Below are 24884 nucleotides of genomic sequence, written 5' to 3'. Positions count from 1 at the left end.
CCAGCATGCACTGTTGTGCCCATCTGATACTGAGTTAAATATTTAACGGTCCTTGCCTTTCGAGTCTAAACTAAGAATGTGTACCTTCGTTTCACTGTGCCACTAAACAGGAAAAAAATACTCACATGGTAAGATAAACCTAATAAAACCATTGTTTCTCTGTATTCTAGAGATGGAATTCTAGAGATGTATTCTAGAGATGGAAAGCAGAAGGCTGGCAGTGTGTATGTAACGGGTGTCAAAGAGACTACTTCTGTTCTGTGTGCGCCCATTCCACAAACAAACACTGCTAGTTGATAGCCCTGTTTGGTTTAGTTTGAGCTGGGTTTGTTGTGTTTTTGAGCGAATGTCTCAAATGCAGTCTAGGCTTGTGGTGAATTCTTTTTTTAATGTACTTTTTAATTATTTGCTTTTTTGAAAATCCATACTGTGTTTGCACCATTTCCCCCTTCTTCTTCTCTCTCCAGATCCTCCCAGGTCCCATGAATTCCCTTGAAAATGTATGATCTCACTGGGCCATGGTGGCGCACGCCTTTAATCCCAGCACTTGGGAGGCAGAGGCAGGCCGATCTCTGTGAGTTTGAGGCCAGCCTGATCTACAAGAGCTAATTCCAGGACAGGCTCCAAAGCCACAGAGAAACCCTGTCTCGAAAAACTAAAAAGAAAGAAAGAAAGAAGAAAATGCATGACATCTTATTCTTTAACTATTATTGTTAAATCTATACATGCACAAACATGCAGAAGCTCTAGTGTCGCTTGTATGTACATTGTTTAGGGCTGGCCACTTGGATTAGACAACCTACCAGGGAGCTCGTTCGTGGAGAAGATTGACTCTACTCACGGCGGTCATGGTCTACAGCTCTCCATCTAGGGGTGGAGTCTAGTGAGAAGTCTCCTCCCCGTGTTGACGAGTAAACTGACCGTATCACTGTTCGCATCTTGCTTAGGCAGTAACTTTGTAGCGATTTCATGGGGGCAGCGTCTTCATCATACACACAGCACTACCCCTCAGCAGATGCCCCAATCCTCTGGTTCTTTTTTTACCCACAGTAGGGAATTTATTGGCTGTTTGCCAGCACTGCCGTGTGCTTAGGAAACGTCCCTCATTCACATCCACGAGAGTGACAGGCTAGTACCTCAGTTCAAGTCCCTTTTGTATCCTCCATGTTGTTCTCAAACGCTGGTGAAAAATTTCACATCCTGCTTTCCCAGGCGAGATCAGTCTGAGGTGTTCCCCGTCATCCTGTTAGGTTGCCACAGACTCCAGTCATGACTGCATCCTGAAATAGTCCTCCAAGTCAGCACTGGTCAGGGGCCGTACCTGGACATGCAGCAACATCCTAAGGCCTAGCATGTGGAGGTAAGGGTTCTGGCTACTCACACACCGAAACATATCCTTCAAACATCGCTTGACTCTGAATGGTCCAAGCACAGTGACTCGAGTCTGGCCCGAGGCTGTAAACCACCGCTCCAGCTGAATAAGGTGCCTCGATGCGCCAGAGGTATCAGTCTCTGTGGCCGCATATGCACCTCTCCAGGTCCCAATCTATGGGGCATACAGCTTTCAGGACATCTCCACCAGTACAAGCGGGACATCACAGCTTTCAGGACATCTCCACCAGGCGTTCGCGTTGACACCATCCATTTCCACAGCAAATGCTCCTCCCACTTCAGAATAAGGCAAGTCCAAGCAACGAATTGTAGAATGAAGCTCTCTCCTCTGGTGCTTACGATCTTTCTCCTCACTCTTCCGAGATGTTACAGATGTATCAGTTGGGTATGGGCACAGATGTTCCCAAATTCTCACCAACTGTGGCTTGCTGTAAAGGTCTCCTGCTGCAAAGATGAGCTTCTCTGATGAGGGTTGAGAGCTACACGTCTCTTGGGCTAATTCTCCAGCACCGAGATTTCAAATGTGTCCCTCCACACTTGACTTAGAAATGAGGTTTTTGCTGTTGTTAAAGATTTATTTTTAGTGTGTGTGAGTGCCACCACTAGATGCCAGGAAAAGGTGCCCTTGAGGTTGGAGTTACAGGCATTGGTGAATCCCCAAACACGCATGCTGGGAGCCAAACTCTGGCCCTCCGAAGGAACAGCAAATGCTCCTGACCACTGAAGTTTCTCTCCAGCCCAGTTGTGAGTTGTTAAAATCCAAATATTCCCTCGGTAGTTTCAGCCTCTTATTAACATCAGCTTTATGGAATCTACACCCAAGGACAAGGAAACAAAAGAGACGAGGAATAATGAAGTAAGTCCCCACGCTCACGTTTGCTCTTAACATTGCGTCTCCCACAGATGCTGGCAAGTGGAAAACTGAGCTGTTCTCTACATCCTGCCTCTGCATCCAACAAAGCTGCCAAAACCATTCATTGTTGTGATGTTTCTTTTTGAGGACCATCCGGGTCTCAAACCACACACGGAGGCTTGTTCTTAGTTATGAATGCCTGGCCTTAGCTTGGCTTGTTTCTTGCCAGCTTTTCTTATCTTATGTGAACCTGTCTACCTTTTTCCTCTGGGCTTTTATCTTTCTTTATTTCTTTACGCCTTTCTTCTTTCTCTGTGGCTTGCTGCTGCTTTGCTATTGGCCATTCAGCTTTCTTTTCTTTTCTTTCTTTCTTTCTTCTTTCCTTTCTTTCTTTCTTTCTTTTAAAGACAAGGTTTCTCTGTAGCTTTAGAGCCTGTCCTGGAACTAGCTCTTGTAGACCAGGCTGGCCTCAAACTCACAAAGATCTGTCTGCCTCCCGAGTGCTGAGATTAAAGGCATGCACCACCACCACCCAGCTGGCTGTTCATCTCTTTATTAGGACCATCAGGGGTTTTAGACAGGCACAGTAACAGCTTTCTAGAGTTAAGCAAATGCAGCGTAAACAAAAGTCACACACCTGAAAATAATATTCACAGTGACAATAACAGTTCCTAGTCACTGGTGCCCCTGGTGACTTTGAACCATAATCCCCGGTTTCATTTCAGTGAACTGATGAGGGGCAGTTCAAAATCCCACTGTTTCCTCAATGCAGACTAGAAAACTGGCCAGTCAAGTGAGATCACTTACTGCTGAATCTCTCTCTCTCTCTCTCTCTCTCTCTCTCTCTCTTTCTCTCTCTCTCTCACACACACACACACACACACACACACACACACACTTCCCTCCTTTCCCTCTTTCTATTTTACTGTATGTGTATGAACGTTTTGTCTACCTTTATGCATATGCACCCATATTTGTGGATGGTTAGGAGCCACCATAAGGGCACTGGGAACCACACCTGAGTCCTCTCTAAGAACAGCAAGTGCTCTTGACCACTGAGCCATCTCTCCAGCCCTGCTAAGACTTTGAAGGTGACACAGTAAAATAAAAGAAAAGGAGAGGTACAAACGGCTTGTCAGCCACCGAGCTAACCTGTCTCTCCATCTCACGGGTTGACGTGTTCTGCTTCGTGCATAAGAGCCATGTAAACACAGAGGGCACGGTTTTACCGTCGGGCCGTGAGCAATGACGGGAGCAGAAGTTCAGCAACTCCAGCAAGCCTTGATGAAAACGAGGCCATGCCCTTTGAACACTGCACACCCACCTGCCACACCTGAGGTCAGACGCTGCTGGCTACCGTTGCTGCCAGGTAGGGACAAAGAGTGCATTTCCAGAAAGTTCTTCCTTCATGTGCCAAGTTTTATATCAACAACAGGGACAAAATATCTGGATGATGTTTTAATTGCTCGCACATCTTGTTCTTGGAGCATTAACTGGAGTAAAAGGAGTCCTAAGGTTCAAAGCCCTGTGTTGACTCAAGATATTGGCCATGGGAAAGTCAAGAGTGCGTCAAAAACACAAAGTAGCTGTGAGCTTCCTCCACAACTCAGGACTATGGCTTTGGGCTTCTGGGCTGCGAGCAGCTGAATTTGGAAGGCAGCTCAGCTTGGTGTAAATCATACTGGCTAGAGATACTTCATTCCCAGCTTCCTCTGTCTTATTTAACTATCTAACAAGGGATCTAAGAAACATCTGTATGGATAAGGGAAAAACAAAACAACAACAACAAAAAAAAAAACCCTGTTCTTTGTTAACTGAAAACTGAATATTTGATGGCATGTTTCTATCAACCACTAGAGGGCAGTGTTGGGCTATTTGTGTAAAAGCGTGAAGGCTGAGAATTCCTAGAATCATTTGCCCATTGATCTGTGTACTGCAAAAATCTCTCACCAGTGGGATTCACCATGGCGGAAAAAAATAAAAGGCCCAAGACCCAATCTTGCTCTGTTTTTACCGATATCATGAGGTCCTAGTCTCAGTGATACCATTTTTAGATCAATCTTCAATTCATTATTTAATTATCATATGTAATCTTTAAAACCTGCAGTTGTTAAAAATAAGTTAAACTGGCTGTGGTGGTATACACCTTTAATCCCAGCACGGAGAGGCAAAGGCAGGAGGATCGCTGTGAGTTCAAGGCTAGCCAAGGCTGCACAGTGAGACACTACCAAGAGACATGGCAACAAAATAGCTCCAATAACCATAGCTTCAGGAGCAAGCAGTTTGGGGATTAAGAATATACAAAATTCTATTATCTGATAAAATATTCATTTGTTTGTTTTTTAAAATATTTCCAGCTGATGAGGCAGAACCGGACTGGGCAGTAGTTAATACACATTGGTTGCATCTGAACCAGCACGGCTGCCTAGGTTGGGTGTCTGTAAACAGAGAGGCTGAAGGAATTTGCCAGAGTACAAAGTGGTTGCCACGAGGGAGGCGTGGAAAGAAAGCTCCCTGAACAAGAATGCCGTTTCTGAAGCCATGGACAGAAGAGGGTTTCTCTTGTGCTTTCTGATGTACTCCATTTTGCTATTTTGTTGCATGTACTTAGTTTCAGTGCGAGTGTATGTATACACAGGAGGAGAGCCTGCCTGTGCCATGGCCCTAGGAGCTTTCTCCTGCTGGCCAGGTTCTGGGGCTCAGACTTGGTGACAAAACTTTACCTGATAAGTCATCTCACCAGCCCGTTGGTGATTTTAAACATTGTGAAACGAGCTACCAATTCCCCCATATTCACAGATTCCATTTTTAATATTCTCATCCTCAGAAGCATCCATTATTCACAGACACTCAAGGAAGCCTGAGGTTATAAGAATAAATGTGTTAAAGGTTTTTTTAAATATTTATTTATTTATTATGTATACAATATTCTGTCTGTGTGTATGCATGAAGGTCAGAAGAGGGCGCCAGACCTCATTACAGATGGTTGTGAGCCACCATGTGGTTGCTGGGAATTGAACTCAGGACCTTTGGAAAAGCAGGCAATGCTTGTAAACTCTGAGCCATCTCTCCAGCCCTTAATAAAAGTCAGAACATGCAGGAATATGAACATAGGTTTACTTTATGTAAATTTTTTAAATATTATATAGTAAGTATAGAAGAAAAAAACGAAAGCCAAATTAAATGTGATATGCTTCCCAGTTTCTGTCGAAGGCAAAACCACTCATAACTGCCTTCTCGGGGACACCGAACAAAAGCACGCCTGTATCATCTCTAAATGGGAAAATACCAAAAATAGGCATTTTCCCATAGTAATTTGCTTTAAAGGATTTTTTTTTTTGCACAGAAATAGCACAAACCTCTTTGTTTTTTCCTTCAATAAAACAATAGATTTGGTTACCTTCTAAGAATATTCACCTTCAATTTTATTTCAGGTTTTCCACCAATGTTTTTGTTCCCAAATGCCCAGAAGTCCTGCTTTATCTGAGACAAGACCAACAGCACAGGACTAAGTCATCAATGGTAGAGTGAGCTTGAAGACCTCAGCTGGACCGTCAAGAAGGCAGAGACTGCATAGGAACGCAGGCTGTTGCTGTCCTCTTAGGACAGTATGTCAACGCTGCCCCATGTTCAAGTCTCAGCAGAGCACAAAGTTAGTGTTCTGAGCAGTAGGCGAGGAAGGCAGAGGAAACAGCTTCTTTAGTTTAACATAGGTGAGCCAGGCGGTGGAGGCGCATGCATTTAATCGGAGTCCTCGGGAGGCAGAGACAGGTGAATCTCTGTGAGTTTGAGGCCAGCCTGGTCTGTAGGTGATTGCTAACACTTGAGTTTACATGGCTATTCTCTGCCTGAAAGAAAATGTATATCCAGATTTTATAGTTTTTTCGGGCTATCAGTCAAGATCAAAGGGCCTTTCTATGTAGTTCTTAATTGGGATGGCAGGAAACCATGAGCAAGAAATGTCAAGAGCAGGCTTTGCGAGCTGGGAGTTACAGACCGTGAAGGAGGGTGCTCTGGTGGGAATAATCCTTTGCCTCAGATGCCATCCCTGGAAAACAGGTCGGGCAAGAAACCTAGACTTCCTCGGCCTAATGCACAGGAGAGCTGTGAAAGAGAACAGTCTCCGACGTGATCATCTTGGTGGTCATCTAAAGAACCCTGTGAAGGCCACACAACACGCAGAACCATTAACCCAACCACAAGATGCCCAAAAATAATGCGATAAGTGCAATTTAATTATTAGAGTTCCAATTTTCTCTAATTCCTTTACCTTTGGAATGAATTCCTCTGGTGACCTTCATCTGAGGTCACTGCGCCCCAGGAATGGTTTTCGGGTGTTCACGGAGCGAAGAAAGGCTCTCCTCTGATAAGAAACACCACAGGCTCAGTCTCTCAAATGCCCTTCTACTTGGCATTCAAGTGATCTATGATCCATGCAGCGAGGCGGAATATGTCATGTGATTATGAATACAAGACATGTATTTACCTTTTCTCTCCCTGAGAAAACTAACTTGGGCGCTGGAAAGGTGGGCACAGTGCTTGAGAGCATATAATCCTCTGGTAGTGGACTGCAACCACGTGGAGCAGCTCACAACTTTTGTTATTCTAAATGCAGGGGACCCGACCCCCCCCCCCCCCGTGGCCTCTGAGGGCAGTGCGCTCCTGGACACAGTCCTCCTCCCACATACACATTGAATTTAGAAATAAAAACAACAAATTCAAAGTTCTTTATCCATTCTTTAGCTTTGAAATATTATCAAGGTTTCTACTTATCAAACGTGGAACATACATACTATTGTTTCTGAGCCCCCCACCCACCGAATTTTCATGTTAAACATTACCAAGGCAGAAATAGCATAACCGTATGTTGGTTTTTACTTTCTTTCTGCCATTGATTTTTCTCTCTGGGCTTCTAGATACACATTTAAGATTACTAAAATGTCTTCTAGGTTTTCATGATACTTCTTGAGACACAAGCTTGCTCAATAGCCCAGGCAGTGATCCCACCGCAGGAGCCTCCGAAGAATTCCAACTATAGGCCTGCTCCACACGTTATGAGGAACTCTTACTCATAGATAATAACAACCGCAGGCCTTGGCTCTAGGTTTCTGTTCTGCTGTATTGGTGATGGAACCCAGGCTGTGCATGCGGAACATCGTATAATACGGGGCAGTGGCATCGAGCCCTGGCATCTAGCACTGCATCCTAGCGCTCAGAAGGAAGAAGCAAGGGATCTGTAATTCAATGTTTGCTTCAGTTTTGTTTTGCTCTTAAAAATCCAGGGCTGGAGAGATGGCTCAGAGGTTAAGAGCACTGGCTGCTCTTTCAGAGGTCCTGAGTTGAATTCCCAGCAACCACATGGTGGCTCACAATTATATACAATGAGATCCAGTGCTCTCTTCTGGCCTGTAGGCATACATATAGGGGAACATAATAAATAAATATAATCAAAAAAAAATCCAGAGGTGGGTATGTGACACATCCCAGTACTTTAGAGGCAGAGGCAGGTGAATCTCTGTGAGTTCAGGCCAGTCAGGGCTACAAAGTTAGACCCTGTCTATGAAAGAATGAATGCAGACGACTATTAATTGAAAATTCCGTCATACAAACGATGGAGCTTGGGAGCCAGGCATGGTGGGGCATTCCTATAACTCCCTCACTCCGGAAGCAGAGGTAAAACTGAATTCAACACTAGCCAAGTCATAACAAAAAATGCCAACACGCTCTTCAGCCTTTTATATGTCGACAGAGCCGTGAAAATGGTCTGCTTTCTGAGACCTGGCACATACCCCAAAATAAAACCATGTCAACTTTACAAAAATTAACTTATACTCTGTAGCTGTTTTTAAAGTCTACAAATCCTAAGCATTTAAAGATTTAAGAAGCCTTTCTTAGGGTCAAGAGAGATGGATCCGTACTTAAGAGTGCTTCCTGTTCTTGCGGACCGCCCACCTGAATTCCAGCTGCCAGCACCCACCCTGTGGCTGGCAACTTTGTAACTCCAGTTCCAAGTGATCCAATGCCTCTAGCCCCTGTAGGTATACACTCATGTATACATACACACTTAAAACCAACTAAAAAAGTGCTGGGTGGTGCTAGCACTTGCCTTTAATCCCAGCACTCAGGAGGCAGAGGCAGAGGCAGGTGAATCTCTGTGAGTTCAAGACCAGTCTGGTCTAAATAGATAGTTCCAGGACAGCTAGGGCTGTTACTCAGAGAAAACTTGTCTTGAAAAACCAAAAGTAAATAAATAAATAAATAAAATAAAGATTTAAAAAAGTTTTATTACTAACCCTCCATAAATTCCAGAGGTTTATCAGGTTCTGTGTCAGGAAAGGGAAGACCCAGCACATTTTTGGCAGTGCCTAGCTACACAACTCCTTCAGTTTTCACACTTTGGAAAGTTACAAGTAGTACAAGGGCAGGCAGATTTCCCTCATCCTGAGAAAAATGACGGCGCCAGTTCCTAGCGACATCACAGCGAGGGCCAAATTGTTGCTGAGACTCTTGCACCAGCCAAGAGCGCCCTGAATCCCCTTGGCTCTTTACTACACACTGCGCATATTTGTTTCCTTGATTGCATGCAAACACAGAGTTGCTGGTTTATAATGGTTCAGCATCTGATTTTTTAAAATGTGTTAAATAAAAGCTGTATTTGGGACTTTTAACAGTTTTCTGAGGACAGGGAGCCACATTTTTTAAAAACAGTTTTTCTTTCTTTCTTTCTTTTCTTTTTTTTTTTTTTTTTTTTTTTTTTTGGTTTTTCGAGACAGAGTTTCTCTGTGGCTTTGGAGCCTGTCCTGAAACTAGCTCTGTAGACCAGGCTGGTCTCGAACTCACAGAGATCCGCCTGCCTCTGCCTCCCGAGTGCTGGGATTAAAGGCGTGTGCCACCGTCGCCCGGCTAAAAACAGTTTTTCTATATACTATCTAGGTCAGGTTGGCCTTGGATTTGCGGCAACCCTGTGCTGAGGAATAACCCTTCTGCACACTGTGAAGCGGTGTTGCCCTCGTTCTTAATAAAGAGCTGACTGGCCAGTAGCTAGGTAGAAAGAGGGTAGGTGGGAGAGCCAAACTGAGAGGACACTGGGAAGAAGGGCGGAATAGCGGAGCCGTCAGGAGACACTAAGGAAAACAAGATGAACACGCCATGCTAAAAAAAGGTGCTGCCACATGGTAGAGCATAGGTAAGAAATATGGGTTAAGTTGTAAGAGCTAGTTAGTAACAAGCCTAAGGTATTGGCTGGGCATTTATAATTAATGATAAGTCTTTGTGGGGTTATTTGGGAGCGGGCTGGTGGGATGAAAATCTCTGTCTACAATCGTGTTTTGGCCTGCTGGGTGCGGGGATTACTGGCATGTCCCACTATGTCTGATTGACTTAGAATACTTCCCATTTACAACGGGCTTATCAAGATGGAATATCACAAAAGAAAACCTGTGACACCGCAAATGAAAACGCATCTGAGTAGCCAAGCAGTCACTTCTCTTTAGTCATCAAAATGGATCGGTAAACACTGCACCACTGTTCCCAGGGACCACATAGGGTGAGGACCCTGCAAGCTGCTGGCATCTCTGTCCACAGATAAACTCGGTGCTGGTGTAGTAACAGAGCCTTCTGGCAACACTGTAATCTGTACACAAACCCTTCTCCTTATGCTTCAACTCTTTGGATGAACAAGTCCTCAGGACACTTAGTGGCCATTTAAAATAGGAAGGCCAGTGAAATGGCTCAGTGGGCAAAGGCACTGACGGCCAAGCCTCATGGCTGGAGCTTGATTCCAGGGAACACGCAGGAGGGAAGGGAATAACACCTGCTTCACACATACACGCGCACGCAAACACACACACACAGTAATTTTAAAAAATAGGAGTGGGGGTAAAGAAGTAAGAAAGGCATAGTACTATCAACTGTGAAGGAAGCATAGTCAGAATATGCTGAGTACCACGTAGTTTGAATTCCATTATTTTGCAGGGTCGGTGGTGACACATGCCTTTAGTCCCAGCACTCAGGAGGGAGATGCAGGTGGACTTCTGTGAGTTTGAGGTCCGTCTGGTTTACAGAGTGAGTTCCAGCACAGCCTGGGCCATCCATACAAACCCTGTCTCAGAAAACAAAACAAAACAAAAAAATCCCACTAATTCACCAAGTGTCTCCATTTTCTTTCACCAATGACTCTGAAAGTACTATGAATATTGACCTGGGGACATGAATACACTTTAGATGCAGCCAGATTTCTAAAGACAGCAATCTCCAAAGCCAGGCTGACTGCACCCATCAACTCCCCCTCCCCCCCCACACACTGTATTTACACAGCTGCAGAGTGGTACTGGGACACCAGGGACGGGACCAATCTGCAACCACCCCACCACCTCTGAGGTCTCTGGGATCTTAGAATCAGATCCCTAATTCTAACAAAAGAAAAACTGTAATTTTCTCAAATGCCTATCAAATTTATTCCTGGATACATCAACCACAACTGCCACCTTTCTGAATGAAACAAGAAGAGCTGAAGTCACAATTTATATCAGCTACGAACTTTTCCTGTATTAATCCCAAGAGAGCATTCAATCCTTCCAAATAAGCAAGTGAAAAATTACCTTACTACACAGTGGCCTTTCTGGTTGCATACACACTTCAGGCGACACCTGGTGTGTGGCTCCTGTTGTTCTCAGCCTTAACCGAGCCCCTCCAGTGCCCCACTAGGTGACTTAACTACAATTTGCCAAAAGGACACTGAGTCCCATGCCTTTTGTGACAAAACCATGCACACTTTTTTCTTTCTTTTTTTAGTTTTTCGAGACAGGGTTTCTCTGTAGCTCTTGTAGACTAGGCTGACCTCGAACTCACAGAGATCTGCCTGCCTCTGCCTCATGCGCCACCACTGCCCGGCCTTGCAGACTTTCCAAATATGCAAATAGACCTCCAACCACCCTCCAATCCAAAGTGCTAGCAATTACCACCCTTGGGCTGGAGACACGGCTAACTGGCTCAGTGGCCAACAGTAACCTCTCTGGAGGGCTGGGGAGACGCCTCAGTGGGGAGCAAACACTGCTCTTCTGACATCCTGAGTGGTTCCCAGCGCCCATGTCAACTTCCTTCAACTCCAGAGGGATGGATCTGGCGCTGCTGACCTCTGTGGACACTTGCACACAGGTGTACAGACCCCCACACAGACACACATACATACTTTATATAAAATCTTTTTTTAAAGGAATTATCTCACGAGAGACTTTAATTTACAAACCTTTATTATGTGGACAGTTGGGCACAGATCACGCAGGATCTAATGCTGTTCTCAGCAAAGCTATGATTTCATGAACAAGGCCAGGCATCCTGGCTTATCTTTACACTTTACAACTGAACATTTATTTCTAACATGTAAAATACATCTGAATTGCATCTTTGCCACAGGGCTTCATGATAGTTAAATAAAAGCAATTTAAATGCTATCCAATCTCCTACATTCAATACATGAAGCCGACAATGACATTTCTGATAATTTCAAAGTTACTGGAAGTGAATTTCTGTCATTTTCTTGAAAGGAACTTGGCACAAAAGGCAGCAGAGAGGTCTTTGTAAGGGGTCTCTGAATCCGACTTGGTTGGTGGTATCCGGCAGAGCTGGCGGAATCCAGGGGAGCGCAGCAGCAGATTCTGGGAGAGGCCCAAGAGGCTGGAGCACAGCCAGTAGAGAACAAGAGACTAGAGAGAGCACAGACAGTTAGTATCTGCTCCTGTATGGGCCAGTTCACACAAGCAGTGAACACACACACACACACACACACACACACACACACACACACACACACACACACACACACACACACCAGCATTCTGAGCAAGCTATGAAGATAGCAAATGAGGTCCACCAGGCAAGAAAGGCTGACAACGGGCGACAGAAGAGCGAGGTGTTTACAGCAGATAGCAGGCAGGGTCAGGAAAGCACCCTCCTTCTTTGACTATTAGTTTGTTCCCACCACAGGTGCTGACAACTGAGTCTACTGATGGACGGTGGGAGCCTGGGTGGTGACCTCTTCCCGTGGCAATCTTCCCAGACCTCGCTTCCCCCTTTTATCCATCACAAGCCCCCAGTAACCACTTTCTCTGTATCGTCAAGGATGCGTTTCATTTCTTCAGAGACAACTTATTAACCTTTTGTGACAGAACCCAGGCTGGCCTTTCTGTACATACATGTTTCCTACACATACATGTCTCAAGCTCTGTGTGTATCAGAAAGCAGTCAGGTCTCAGAGGGCAAACCATGTGGCTGGTGAACCCTGCCTGGGATGAAGCTCCCCAGGTCTGAACCCTGTCACTACTATCTGGCTTTGCACTGGTCATTTCTCTTGCTTCATTTTCGTATCTGTAAAATGGGAGAGTAAATGCACTCCCTCTGAGGGCTCCTGAGAGCAACTGTACAGAATGGGTAAGTACAGAAGTGTCTGTACTTGTTCAAAGTGAGACCCCAAGGGCAGAAGTAATACACCACAGGCAGATTAGCACAGCGGTTACAAATAACAGCTGAGCGACCCGCAAACGTGAGACTTGCTGTGGGACAATGGTCTTGTACACTGTAAAGATTTGTCACTTGTATTAGTTTAATAAAACACTGATTGGACAGTAGCCAAGCAGGAAGTATAGGTGGGGGCGACCAGACAAAGAGAATTCTGGGTAAAGGTAAGGTAGAGATGCAGTTGCCAGCCAGATACAGAGGAAGCAAGATGAAATCCAATACTGAGAAAAGGTACCAAGCCACGTGGCTAAACACAGACAAAAGTTATGGGTTAATTTAGGTTATGACAGTTAGTTAATAATAAGCCTGAGCTTATAAGCCAAACCGTTTATAATTAATATAAGCCTCTGTGTGTTTCTCTGGGACTGAACAGCTGCAGGACCAGGCAGGACAGAAACTTCTGTCTGCAGAGACTGCATGAGTAGTTCACAGAACTGAAGTTATTTAACTTTCCATGTTTCAGGTTCCTCATCACTAAAGAGGGAGATTGTTTCTGTTGTTTTGTTTGTTTTCTAGATGGTTTTTCTGAGTAGCCCCTCTGTAGAGGAACTCCCTCTGTAGACCAGGCTGGCCTCAAACTCAGATATCTACCTGCCTCTACCCCTCCAAGTGCTGGAATTAATAGTGTGCACCACCACTGTCTGACCTATCAAAGTGGGAGATTGTAACAGTGACTGCCTCTCTGCACTGCCAGGAGAATTATAAGGCAATATACAAAAAGCATTAAGAGTGCCTAGGGCTGGCAAGCAGAGCCAGCAAACTAGATGACAGGAGTTTAAGCCTGGAACCCACACCACAGGAGAGAACTGAGTCTAGGAGACTTCCACTCACGCACCCCGACACATGCAAGAGGAGAACCGACTCTAGGAGACTTCCACTCACGCACCCCGACACATGCAAGAGGAGAACCGACTCTAGGAGACTTCCACTCAGGCACCCAGACACACGCAAGAGGAGAACCGGCTCTAGGAGACTTCCACTCACGCACCCCGACACACGCAAGAGGAGAACCGACTCTAGGAGACTCCCACTCACGCACCCTGACACATGCAAGTGCTTGGCATAAAATTGGAGTGCCCGAGAATCAGGCTGGTGCATCCAGAGTCATGGGATCTTTCTGTTTAGCTCCCTGGGGAGCTGGGATCAAGAACATGCAGCCCCCTACACCGACACAAGGATTTCTAAGCCTTTTTTCTCAACACACTTTAAAAAGTGCATCCAGACAGAACTATAGGTTTCCATCTACATAACAAATTCCTTTTCTTGCTAAGAAAAAAATTCTAATTTTTAGCTGGGTATACTTGCTGTGGAATATTCCTTTACAGTGTGTGAAGATATTCCACTGTCACTGGTTTAATAAAAAAATTAAATAGCCAATAGCTAGGCAGGAATTTGAGGCAGAGAGAATCCTGGGAAGAAGAGATGGCCCGTCAGATGCAGAGGGGCAGTATGGGCATTGCAAAGTAAAGGTAACCAAGCCATGTGAAAGAACGCAGACTAAAGAACTGGGTTAATTTAAGCTCTAAGAGCTAATGAGAAACAAGCCTAAGCTTTTATGAATAATACTAAGTCTCTGTGTCGTGATCTGGGAGCTATTTGGTGGGACAGAAAAATCTACCTACGGGGGCTGGCGAGATGGCTCAGTGGTTACGAGCACTGACTGCTCTTCAGAGGACCTGGGTTCAATTCCCAGCATCCACATGGCAGCTCACAGTTGTCTGTAACTCCAGTTCCAGAGAATCTGACATCGTTATACCAATGCGCATGAAATAAAGTTAAAAAGAAAAATCCACCTACATGTACTGTGTCTAAAAACCACTGCACATACTTCCTAGACCATTAAAACTGCTAGATGTGACCAAGTAAGTAAGACACAAGCACATTCATTTGGTAGAACACAACTTCTGACAACTTCTAAAGTTATCTGTGGGAAACATACAAAAGGACTGAAGGAACTGTAACAATAATTGTTTATTCGTTTATTTCTTACAAAGTCTCCTTAGGTATCAACAGGGACAAATGAACCAAACCCACAGCACAGTTAACCTTGCAGTACTCATGAATCCACGTGGACTCGGCGGTGCTTTCTTTTTTAAGAGCTGTAGTCCTTGGTCTAGTCTATATGGAAGTTGTTCAATGTATCAGCTAGTCAAATAGGCAAGTGCTAGACTGAGCAAGGTGTTCTGTCATTAAAACAGGAAGGGGAGCAAGGAGTTTGACAGCAGAGCTGGACACATGCATGAGAAAGATGAGCCAATCAGTCCACACACGCATTCTCAACAGCAAGGGTCAAGCTGGTGAAAGACAGGCTCAAAGCTGCAGGCTGCCAGGCTGTGGGAGCTAAGCACGGGCCACATGCAATGCTACAGGTACTCACAGAAGGTACTGTGGCGGCAATCGGGATCATCAGCACAGACACAGCGCGCACAAAGTGTGTGACATACATTTGAAAACGAGACATTCCGAGTTTTTGTAGAGCGAAAATCTGAAGTAGAACACACAAACCATAATTACTAAAATGCACATTAAGTCAGACAAACTTGAAAATGCAACTGAAGCCCAGGCTTTGTGGGACACTCTTTAAATCCTAGCATTTGCACTGGGGCAGCAATTTGAGGTCATCTTTGGCTTTTACATTTATTTGTGAGATAGCTTACATGAGACAGTGTCTCAAAAAAAATTTTTTTTCAAGATAGGGTTTCAGCATGTAGCCCTGACTAGCCTGGAGCATACTCAGTACATTAGGGTAGTCTCAAACACTGCCTCTGCTGAGATGGCAGATGGGTACCACAACACCTGGCTAAAAGCTGGTTTGTGACCAGCCTCTACCAATACCTTTAAGGGCTGACATTGTGGTTCAATGGCAGAGCACTTGACCTGGTGTGCACAAGGCCATGGCCTCCATATCCAGCACTTAAACACAACAATTTCAACACCAATGAACTTAGGGCCAGAACAATGAGGCTTTGTGTGTGTGAGATGCAGGGGGACTATGACTCAAAAGGCAACCCTGATGCTGCTGTTAATTTTATGAGACAGGCTCTCACTGTGCAGAGATCCTCCAGCCTCAAACTTCCAGGTGATGAGATTATAGACAGGCGTCTCCATCCCTGGTAGCCCTGCACTCCCAGAGATCCACAACCTTACACAAATTTTAACTCTGTGCCACTTTCCCTTCATTAAAATAATATAATCCTCACAGGGTTAATCTGAGAAGTCGATAACTCACGTAAACTGGTCAGAGAAGCCCCCCACACAATACTGTTATATTACAGCTTTTTCTCAGTCATCGGATGACACCGGAACAAGACTACAGCACTGCCAGGAATTCTTTCCAGCCTCCATCACTCCTTTCTCTCTGCCAAATAGTTACTGACACAAACTGAGGAGCTGCACTGTGTTCTTAAGAACATTCACACTGCACGTGACATGTTTCCTCAACATCTCACTAATGGCTTTAGATCCACCTTTAAAGGGGAGAGTACTGGAGAGATGACTCAGCAGTTAAGAGCAATACCTGCTCTTCCAAAGGTTTGAGTTCAATTCCCAGCAACCATCTGTAATAAAATCTAGCATCCTCTTCTGGTTTGCAGGCATACATGCAGGCAGAACACTACATATAATAAATAAATAAATCTTTATAAAAAAAGTGTACACGTCTGTCTGTGTACCACACATGTTCCTGGTGCCCGGTGGGTTCAGAAGAGGCATGGCAGAAGTTGGAATCTAGAGTTGGAATTGGTTAAAGCTTGTGGTGAGCAGCCATGTGGATGCCATCGACTGAGCTAGGACTGTGTAAATGCTCTTAACCTCCAAGCTATCTCTCCAACTCCATCTTCTCTGTTTAAACAGGTGCACATACTCTAGGGTAGCATGGAGCTTGCTGTGTAGTTGAAAATGACCTTAAACTTCTGACCACTCTATCAGCCATGCCCCACTATGTCCGTGCATCCAGGACCGGGGTAGAGATCCTGGGCTTTCTGCAATGCTAGGCAAGCATTCTACCAACTAAGCTATATTCCCAGCTCCAATGAATTAAAAAAATAATGTCTGCTACAAACAAGATGTAGATTGGAATTCCCAGACAGTGCTCACTGACATGAGGTTTCTAAGACTTTTACCTCAAAGTCTGAGCTCTTTATAAAATGACAAGCATGCTTTCTGGGTACTGCTGAGTGAAGTGCTATGGGTAACAGAAGACAACTAAAAAAAAAAAAAATCCCATTTTTCATGTATGTGTTCCTTTACATCAGCACATCAAGAAATTCAAATGATGATACTAAGTCACTTATTAAGAGAACGTCAGTGGGTTACTTACGGTTCCCTACCAATAAATTCACATAATAGATACACAAAAACGCCATTCAATTGTGGATTAAAACCACACTGGCCATGCATCTTAAATTCTTAAATGTATATAGAGAGACTGGTTCTTTCCATGTCTCTACATAGCACTGGCTGTCCTGGAACTCACTGTGTAGACCAGACTGGACTTGAGCTTGCGGAGATCTGCCAGCCTCTGCCTCCTGAGCACTGAGATTAAAGAAGTACCAACATACACAGCTTTAATTACTATTCTTCTTCTTTTGCCTGGTTTTTGAGATGGTCTTGTAATGTAGCCTAGGATGGCTGTGAAATTTGTGATTCTCCTGCCTCTGCTTCCTGAGTACAAAGACTGGACACAAGCAATTGTGCCAGGTATAGCGTTCTTACTTTAACAAAAAGGACTCTGACACTAGAGACATAAAGGAACTGGCTCACACCAGGAGCTGATCTGATGTCACAATTCAGAGTGTATGTGACGCCAGAACAGCAGCAGCAGCAGCAATCCCAATGACATAAACAGCCAGCAAACCCCAACGTAAACCACTGACCTCCACTATTAGTAAATTGACAACACCAACGGAGATGGGCAGAATCCAAGTGGAATCCACTGCAGTGAGGTCAGGAAACCACAGCACCCCGCCAGCCGCTAACTGCTCCTGAACAGAAACAGCAGCTGAAACAGTTTAAACACAAAACAACAGGATTCCTGAGGAGAGCGGAGGGAGCAGCACACAAACACAGACCCCAACAACTCCCATAGGGCGTCTCTCCCCCAAGAGCTACACTGCTTAGTTAAGCTATTTATATTTGCAATTTTTTTGTTTTGTTTTGCTTCATTTTCCAGTTATTGCTCTCAACATAGACTGTTTATGCTTAAGATTCTAAATTCTGTAATGTAAGGAAGACAGTAAATCACAGTTATGAAGACTAGAATTTTTTCTTTTTATTGGGATGCAACTTTCAAGAATTTGAGAGATGAGGATTTCTGAAACAGTTACCTTCTGAATGTGCTGCCCCTGTGCTGAAGTTCCGGAGGGCAACGGATATGAAGACCCACATTGGAAGCTGGACCCAGACCAACACGGTGGCTTTGAAGGGATGGCAGTTGTCACGCACATACAGCTCTGAAACAAGCCTCCGCATGTTCTTTAGATAGGTGAGCCTAAGGTGAGGGAAGGGAGCCAAGACATCTTCTGACCACTAGCAAGAACTTTACCCTACAAGGTGAGCAGGGCTTTCAGCTATCATAAGCAGTTGAGGGGTTAACTAAACAGAAGGCACAAAGCTTTTTACTTAATTTTTTTCAATTCTGCAATACCATTTAATTACAGTGTATGTTTTAATGTTCCATATTAAATGTACTGAATGAATCTACCAAATACATTTTCAACTCATCTAATAAATGTGTGACACTAAAACATTTAGCAATAATTTCAAACATAAAAATAATTTCCACATTACCTTTTATTAAAGACATTGTCAGACTATAACTTTAGTCTCTAGTGATCTCTGGCCAATAAGCTTATTTTAAAAATATTTTATTTATCATATTCTGTGATATGCATGTATAAACAACACATCAATACATGTTAACCACTGAGCCAACTCTCCAACCCCTGCCAATATCTGAAGGGTGAAATACTACCAGCTGATTTAGCACATACCCACAATTCCAGCATTTTTTGGGATATGGATATGGATGGAGGTTGGAGGATTGAAGCTTGAAGCCAGGCTCAAGTTACATAGCTAAATAAGGAAGACAAATGGAGGCTACCTCGTGAACTCCTGTCTCAAAACTAAACAAAATGGAGAATGGGATTTCAAGCCCAACAAAGTCTAACACAATTTTAACTGCAAATATCACAGCTGAGAGCATATTTTACTTAACTCTAGTCCAGGCAAACAAAGTCACTTGACCTCCCAAAGTATCTTGTCTGTTCTGTGGGTCTGTGCAGTTTATATTCTTAGACTGTCAAAGTGGCCTCCATTTTGCAATTTTTCAACAAAGGTTATGTTAATCTGTTCACTGTATCAGTTTCTCTTTTTGAGAAGGCTCACGGTGTAGCCCTGACTGGCCTGACACACACTACATACCAGGCTGGCCTCAAAGTCACAGATCGGCTAGTCTCTGCTGACCAAGTGTGGGTACTGATAGCACTCACCACCATAACCAGCTCTGGTACTTCCATTGTGTTGAGACAAGGCCTCAGTGGTCCAAGCTGACCTTGACTTGATATGCAGCCAAGGATAACTTTGAGCCTCTGGTTCCCCTATCTCTACCTCCAAGGAACCAGGATTACAGGCCTGTGCCACCAAACCCAACTGTCACTTTTGTTTGTAAGTCGTACTTTCTAGACCACGGTCTTGAGGGACAATTATTTGTTTTTGTGGCAAGAAGGGTATCACTAGCTCAGGCTGGCCTCTGAGTCACAAGCTTCTTATGCATGCATCACTAACCGTGCTCTGGTTTCTTCCTCATCTCTTAATGTCTTATACCACACACATTTAGTACAAGGTAGGCTTTCTATAACTGTTGTATTGAATCAATTTGCAGTGTGCCAAACTGAGACAGTACACACATGCATTCCAGGCCCTCAGGTCTTCTTATTAGTACTTTTCTTCTCTACATACACTTGCACACTATGGTCCTGGAAACTTAGGTCACACAACATAATGGACCCTCACATCAGCGCTTCTGAGGATGTGAACTAGCCAACTGCACAAGAAATATCTAGACAGCCACAGCATCAGTTAAGCACAGGTAAGTTATCTGTCATAAAGCTCACCTCACCAATCCAATTACAGCCCAGATGAACAGCTAGCTATTCACCTGTTCTACTGGCCCATGGCTGTGCTCTCAGATTCCTCTTAATAAAATATCTAAACTACAGGCTTTGGTTTATCTACATTTAACAAATACAACTTTATCTTGTATGTGTCAATACATATACTTTCTCCTTTTTTCCTTCTTCTCTTTCTGAGACAGGGTCTCCGACTGTAGCCTGGAAGGCCTGGAACTCATTATGTAAACAGACTGGCCTTGAATTCAAGAGCTATCCCTGCCTCAACCTCCACAGTGCTGAGATTAAAGGCTTGCCTTGCCTCACCAGTTCCCTACATTTCAAGTTTTCTTTGTTGTTTTATTGTTTTATGTGTATGAGTGCTTTGCTTGCATGTGTTTAAGCGCACCACATGCAGGCCTGGTGCCCCGAGGTTAGAAAAGGTGTTGAGCACTCCTGGAGCTGGAGCTACAGACAGGAGAGCCATCATGAGAGTGCAGGGAATTGAGCCTGGGTCCTCTGTGAGGGACAAGTGTTCTTTAGGCCAGGCATGGTGGCACATACCTTTAATCCCAGCACTTAGCAGGCAGAGGCAGGTGGATCTCTGAGTTTGAGGCCAGCCTGGTCTATATAGTGAGTTCCAGGACAGTCAGGGCTACACAGAAATCGAGGATTTAAAACAAAACAAAAACAAGTGCTCTTGACTGCTGAGCCAACTCTTCTAATGTCAAGTTTTTCTGTTTTTTGTTGTTGTTGTTTTATTAGCACCAAATAAAGATGATATAATATATATGTGTGTGTGTGTGTGTGTGTGTGTGTGTGTGTGTGTGTGTGTGTGTATAATACAGTTTTCCAGGCATGGTGGCACATTACTATAGTGATACCATCTGGAAGGCAAGAAGACTGCCTGAATTATACACCATTTCACAAGAACCAAAATGTGCGGGGCTGGGGGGTGGGAGGGCTATGGGGACACAGATGGGCAACATGAGACGAGACAGGACCGCACAGCAAACTACACCTACTTACACGCACAGCTCCAGGCTTTCCTATGACTCACACCAAATCTTGTGCAGGACTTACTTCACGGCCATCTTTAATCTGAACACGGCTCTTTTCAGTGGGTCCTCCAAATAGAACCCAGATGTGGTAGCACATCTGCAATCCGAGCATTCGGGGGAAGGGGGTACGAGGATGAGGAACTCAGGTAGTGGGAGGCTGAGATGGAGTTAGGATAAAGTCTGTTTCTTCGTTTATATGCTTCCATTTCAGTATATAAAACAACCATGCTCCACAGTGATTTATTAATATGAACCAATCAAGAGAATACCCAAACCTGCATTTATACATTTCATGATTACAGGCATAAGACTGCATACCTGGCAACTCTTTTGGACCAACCAAACCGATGGGCACAAACTGCAACTTCTTGGTTAAGGCGCTTGGCGATGCTTTTTATCTCTGGTTGCAAGTTTTCCACCTAACTAAAGAAAAAGTTGTTTTTATGAGCACATAAAGGATCTTTGCTGAAAACCACGGCTGTAGTCAGCGTTGGCTGTCAACTTGGTGCACCCAGGAGAGAGGAACTCAGTTAAGAATTTTCATCTGTCAGATTAGCCACGGAATGTTTTTGATTGCTACTTGACACAGAAGGACCCAGCCCACTGCGGGCTGCCATCCCTAGGCATGTGAGCCATTTTCCACTAAGGTTTCTGCTTTAGTTCCTGTCCTGCTGTCCCTCCATGATAGACTAGAACCTGAGAGCCAAGTAACCCTTTTTCCTCCCCGATTCCGCATTAGGTCAGTGTCCCAATAAACGACATTCATGTATTCTCTGTACCCTAAACTACTTACAAGTGTTTGCTGATCACATGTGCAATCAGAAACATTTAAGCAGAAGATACTATTAGATATTTAGCCTGCTTAAAATATCTTGAGTCAAGCTGAGCGGTGGTGGCGCATGCCTTCAATTCCAGCACTCTGGTGGCAGAGACAGAGACAGGTGGACCTCTCTGAGTTCGAGGCCAGCCAGGTCTACAAAAGCTAGTTCTAAGACAGCCTCCAAAGTTACAGAGAAACCCTGTTGTCTCAAAAATACAAGAAAAAAAAAAAGATCTTGAGTCAAACTTAAATTCCAGTTTGTACACCTATCTGGGCAAACAAAATGCTCTGCACAAACTTCTTGGTTAAGGGATGCTTGGTGATGCTTTCTATTTCTGGCTGTGCATAGCCTCTGAAATGGCACCTACTTCCTAGAATTTTGAGAATTAAATGAAAACTGCATCCCGGATTTTCCTGTTCCAGCCTTAGATACACCAGCAATAGAGGAAACAGCACCCCACTTGTTCAGTTCAAATCCTAAGGATTCCCACAGTGACCACTTTCTGCTTTAGTGTGGCTGCTTCCTTCCTGGCGATCTTCTGCGAAACTTCACCTACTCAAATTAACTGAGAAGGTGAAACTTCAGAGAAACTGCTGATTTCCTCTCACACCACGAATAGCCAAGAAAAGAAAATGCTATACAGATTCCACAGAAACAAGTCTTTTTTTTTTTTTTTTTTGGTTTTTCGAGACAGGGTTTCTCTATGGCTTTGGAGCCTGTCCTGGAACTAGCTCTGTAGACCAGGCTGGTCTCGAACTCACAGAGATCCGCCTGCCTCTGCCTCCCGAGTGCTGGGATTAAAGGCGTGCGCCACCACCGCCCAGCTACAGAAACAAGTCTTAAGGCCGACTCAAGGTCACAACCCATCAGACACAGGGTCGTAGAGAGTGACAATCCAAGTTTGCAAACTTTTAATTTAGGGAATCCTTTCTAATAATAAAGAGCAGTAAGAATAGTTAAGGGGAAATAATGCTGCAGAAGCTCTGTTAAAACGTTTACGTCCCTAACGTTACAGGCTCCTCGTGTCATTTCTTCTGCAGACTGGTCTCAATGTGAAGTTTAGGAAACACTTATATTTCAAATAAAGACCCGGTAGGTGGGAAGAACTGAAAGGCACTGAGTCACCAACCATTATTTAACATACGCAATACCATTTTAGCAAAGTACCAGCCTCGACCGTTAACACTAGCAGGAAGGCAGCACGGGGACCGATAGTCCTCACCTTGGCCAGGATGTAGTGCTGATAGGCCGCCAGGGGCAACGTGACGGCGCCGCGCAGGGCCACGGTGGTGAGCATGATGCTGCCCCACCAGGGGAGCCCCGTGGCTGCCTGCCCGCCCAGCAGCACTTCCTCCGCGGCGCGCACGGGCGCCGACGCTGCCAGGGCCTCGTACCATCCGCCCGGAGCGGCCGCCGACACCGATGCGGCAGCACACACCGGGAGGGCCGGGAGCCGCGAGCTACTCCAGCCGGGCTGCAGTCCCCACGCCCGCAGCCGCAAGGTGGGCAGTGACCGGAGACACCCGGCACCCCGGCGGCACAGCATGGCACAGGGCTGCAGACCAGGAACAGCAGGCTGGCCAGGGGACCCACGGGAGAAGTGCGCATGCGCCGGCCCGCGGTTACGCCTGGCTTCCTATCCACGTCGGTGACGTCTGCGTCGCACCAGAGATGACGTAAGGCCCCGCCTTTCCCACGCGGCACTGGGCAGCAAGCGGCGCGCACTGGACAACTTTCCTTGGTAGGGTGGAGGTCCGGGCAGTCGGAACCGGAACTGCAGGGGTGGGCGGGGCAAGCAAACCGCCTTGCTGTTGAGTTTCGGTTTCCACCCAAGAGGATTGTCGCCTGTGTACTTTTTGTGACCCGGCGGCTTCCGCTGGAGACGTGCGTAGCCTGTACAAGTTCTGTTTCCACCCACTGCTGAAACGCCTACTTCAGAGAGGAACGAGTGTTTCCGGTTTGCGTGGAGTTAGTCTGTGTCCTTTATCCTCTAGACAAAATTCTACCGGATAGATTTGTCAGCCAGGTGGTGGTGGCCCACGTCCTTAATCCTGTCATTCTGGAGGCACAAGTAGGAGGATCTCTTGTGTATTTGAGGCCAGTCTGGTCTAGGTAAGGGAGCTCTAAGCCAGCCAAAGCTACCCAATGGCACTGTCTCCAAAAAAAAAAAAAAAAAAAAAGCCACACCACATCATCATCATAAAAAGCAGGGAAAAAAAGAGTAAAATGAAACGCACAAAGCATACACAAACTCCGTGAGATTTTCAGTTTTGAGTTCCTCACTACAGCATAATTGGGATGACGTGAAGTTTTCTTACAAAAGCACCCAGCCATACAATATGCCAAAGCCTATTTCTAGAAACCTCTCCTGTTTGCCAGCGCCAAACGGTAGCTATTGTTCCCTACTTCACTGCACACCTACCAAAGGTATTGGGTAACATTTTCTGGAATCTGCGATACCTGCGTTCAAAACTAACCATGAATCCACATAAAAATTTTAAATGTATATGCTCCCTTACCATAATCCTTTCTGAAACAACTTGCCTATCTCTTACTTAAGAAATCAGTTGTTATCGTCTACTGATTTAAAGTGAAGATCAAGTAGCCTATGTGTGAAATGAAGTTTCCCCATCTTTCTTGCAGACAACAGGTAAAACTGAGTTGGCCCTTCCAAAGTGGCCCTATGGCATAAAGGGAAGTTACATAAAACAACGTAACTGCCAAACCCCAGGTTTACCATGTGAGGACCTAGAACCAATTTTAACACTGGGGAATAAGTAAATTCATATTTATGGGTAAGCATAAATAACTTTTCTTTGTTTATAAATAAGCCTATTTAACGATTTGTTTACAAATAAACCAAAAAAATTCAAGCAGTTATTAAAATCTTTAATATTTTTATTACAACTGTCTGTAACTCCAGCTCAAGGGATCTGACACCCTCTTCTGACCTGTGAGCACCCGCATGCACGTAAGTAAAAATAACAGAAATATGCTGAGTGGTGGTGGCGTACACCTTTAATACCAAAACTCGGGAGGCAGAGATGGATGGATCTCTGTGAGTTCGAGGCCAGCCTGGTCTACAGAGCGAGTTCCAGGATTGGCTCCATACCTGAGAAACCCTGTCTTGAAAAAC

The 24884-nt window shown here is 44.9% G+C and overlaps 1 protein-coding gene across 1 annotated transcript; it reads right to left on the bottom strand.

The window, feature by feature from the left end:
• Nucleotides 1-11478: 11478 nt before the first annotated feature.
• On the bottom strand, nt 11479-23361 carry Cox18 (cytochrome c oxidase assembly factor COX18). Its single transcript, XM_075943088.1, has 6 exons — nt 22971-23361; nt 21246-21346; nt 18085-18248; nt 17635-17759; nt 15138-15245; nt 11479-11949 (listed from the first exon to the last, which is right to left on the bottom strand). Exons 1-6 carry the CDS (start codon nt 23292-23294, stop codon nt 11776-11778), a joined length of 996 nt encoding a protein of 331 aa, XP_075799203.1. The 5' UTR covers nt 23295-23361; the 3' UTR covers nt 11479-11775.
• Nucleotides 23362-24884: the final 1523 nt, after the last annotated feature.

The sequence above is a fragment of the Microtus pennsylvanicus genome, chromosome 12, assembly GCF_037038515.1.
Source record: "Microtus pennsylvanicus isolate mMicPen1 chromosome 12, mMicPen1.hap1, whole genome shotgun sequence".
Lineage (NCBI taxonomy): Eukaryota > Metazoa > Chordata > Mammalia > Rodentia > Cricetidae > Microtus > Microtus pennsylvanicus.
Note: the sequence above shows the minus strand (reverse complement) of the source record. Positions and strands in the feature narration are given on the sequence as shown.

What these genes read in the sequence shown, in the direction of transcription:
- Cox18 (XM_075943088.1), bottom strand. Translation starts at nt 23,294, where the DNA reads ATGCTGTGCCGCCGGGGTGCCGGGTGTCTCCGGTCACTGCCCACCTTG. An exon ending in AGCACTACATCCTGGCCAAG is followed by an intron (nt 21,347 to 22,970) that starts GTGAGGACTATC and finishes TTCTTTAGTTAG; the next exon opens with GTGGAAAACTTGCAACCAGA. An exon ending in AGGGGCAGCACATTCAGAAG is followed by an intron (nt 17,760 to 18,084) that starts GTAACTGTTTCA and finishes AAACTGTTTCAG; the next exon opens with CTGCTGTTTCTGTTCAGGAG.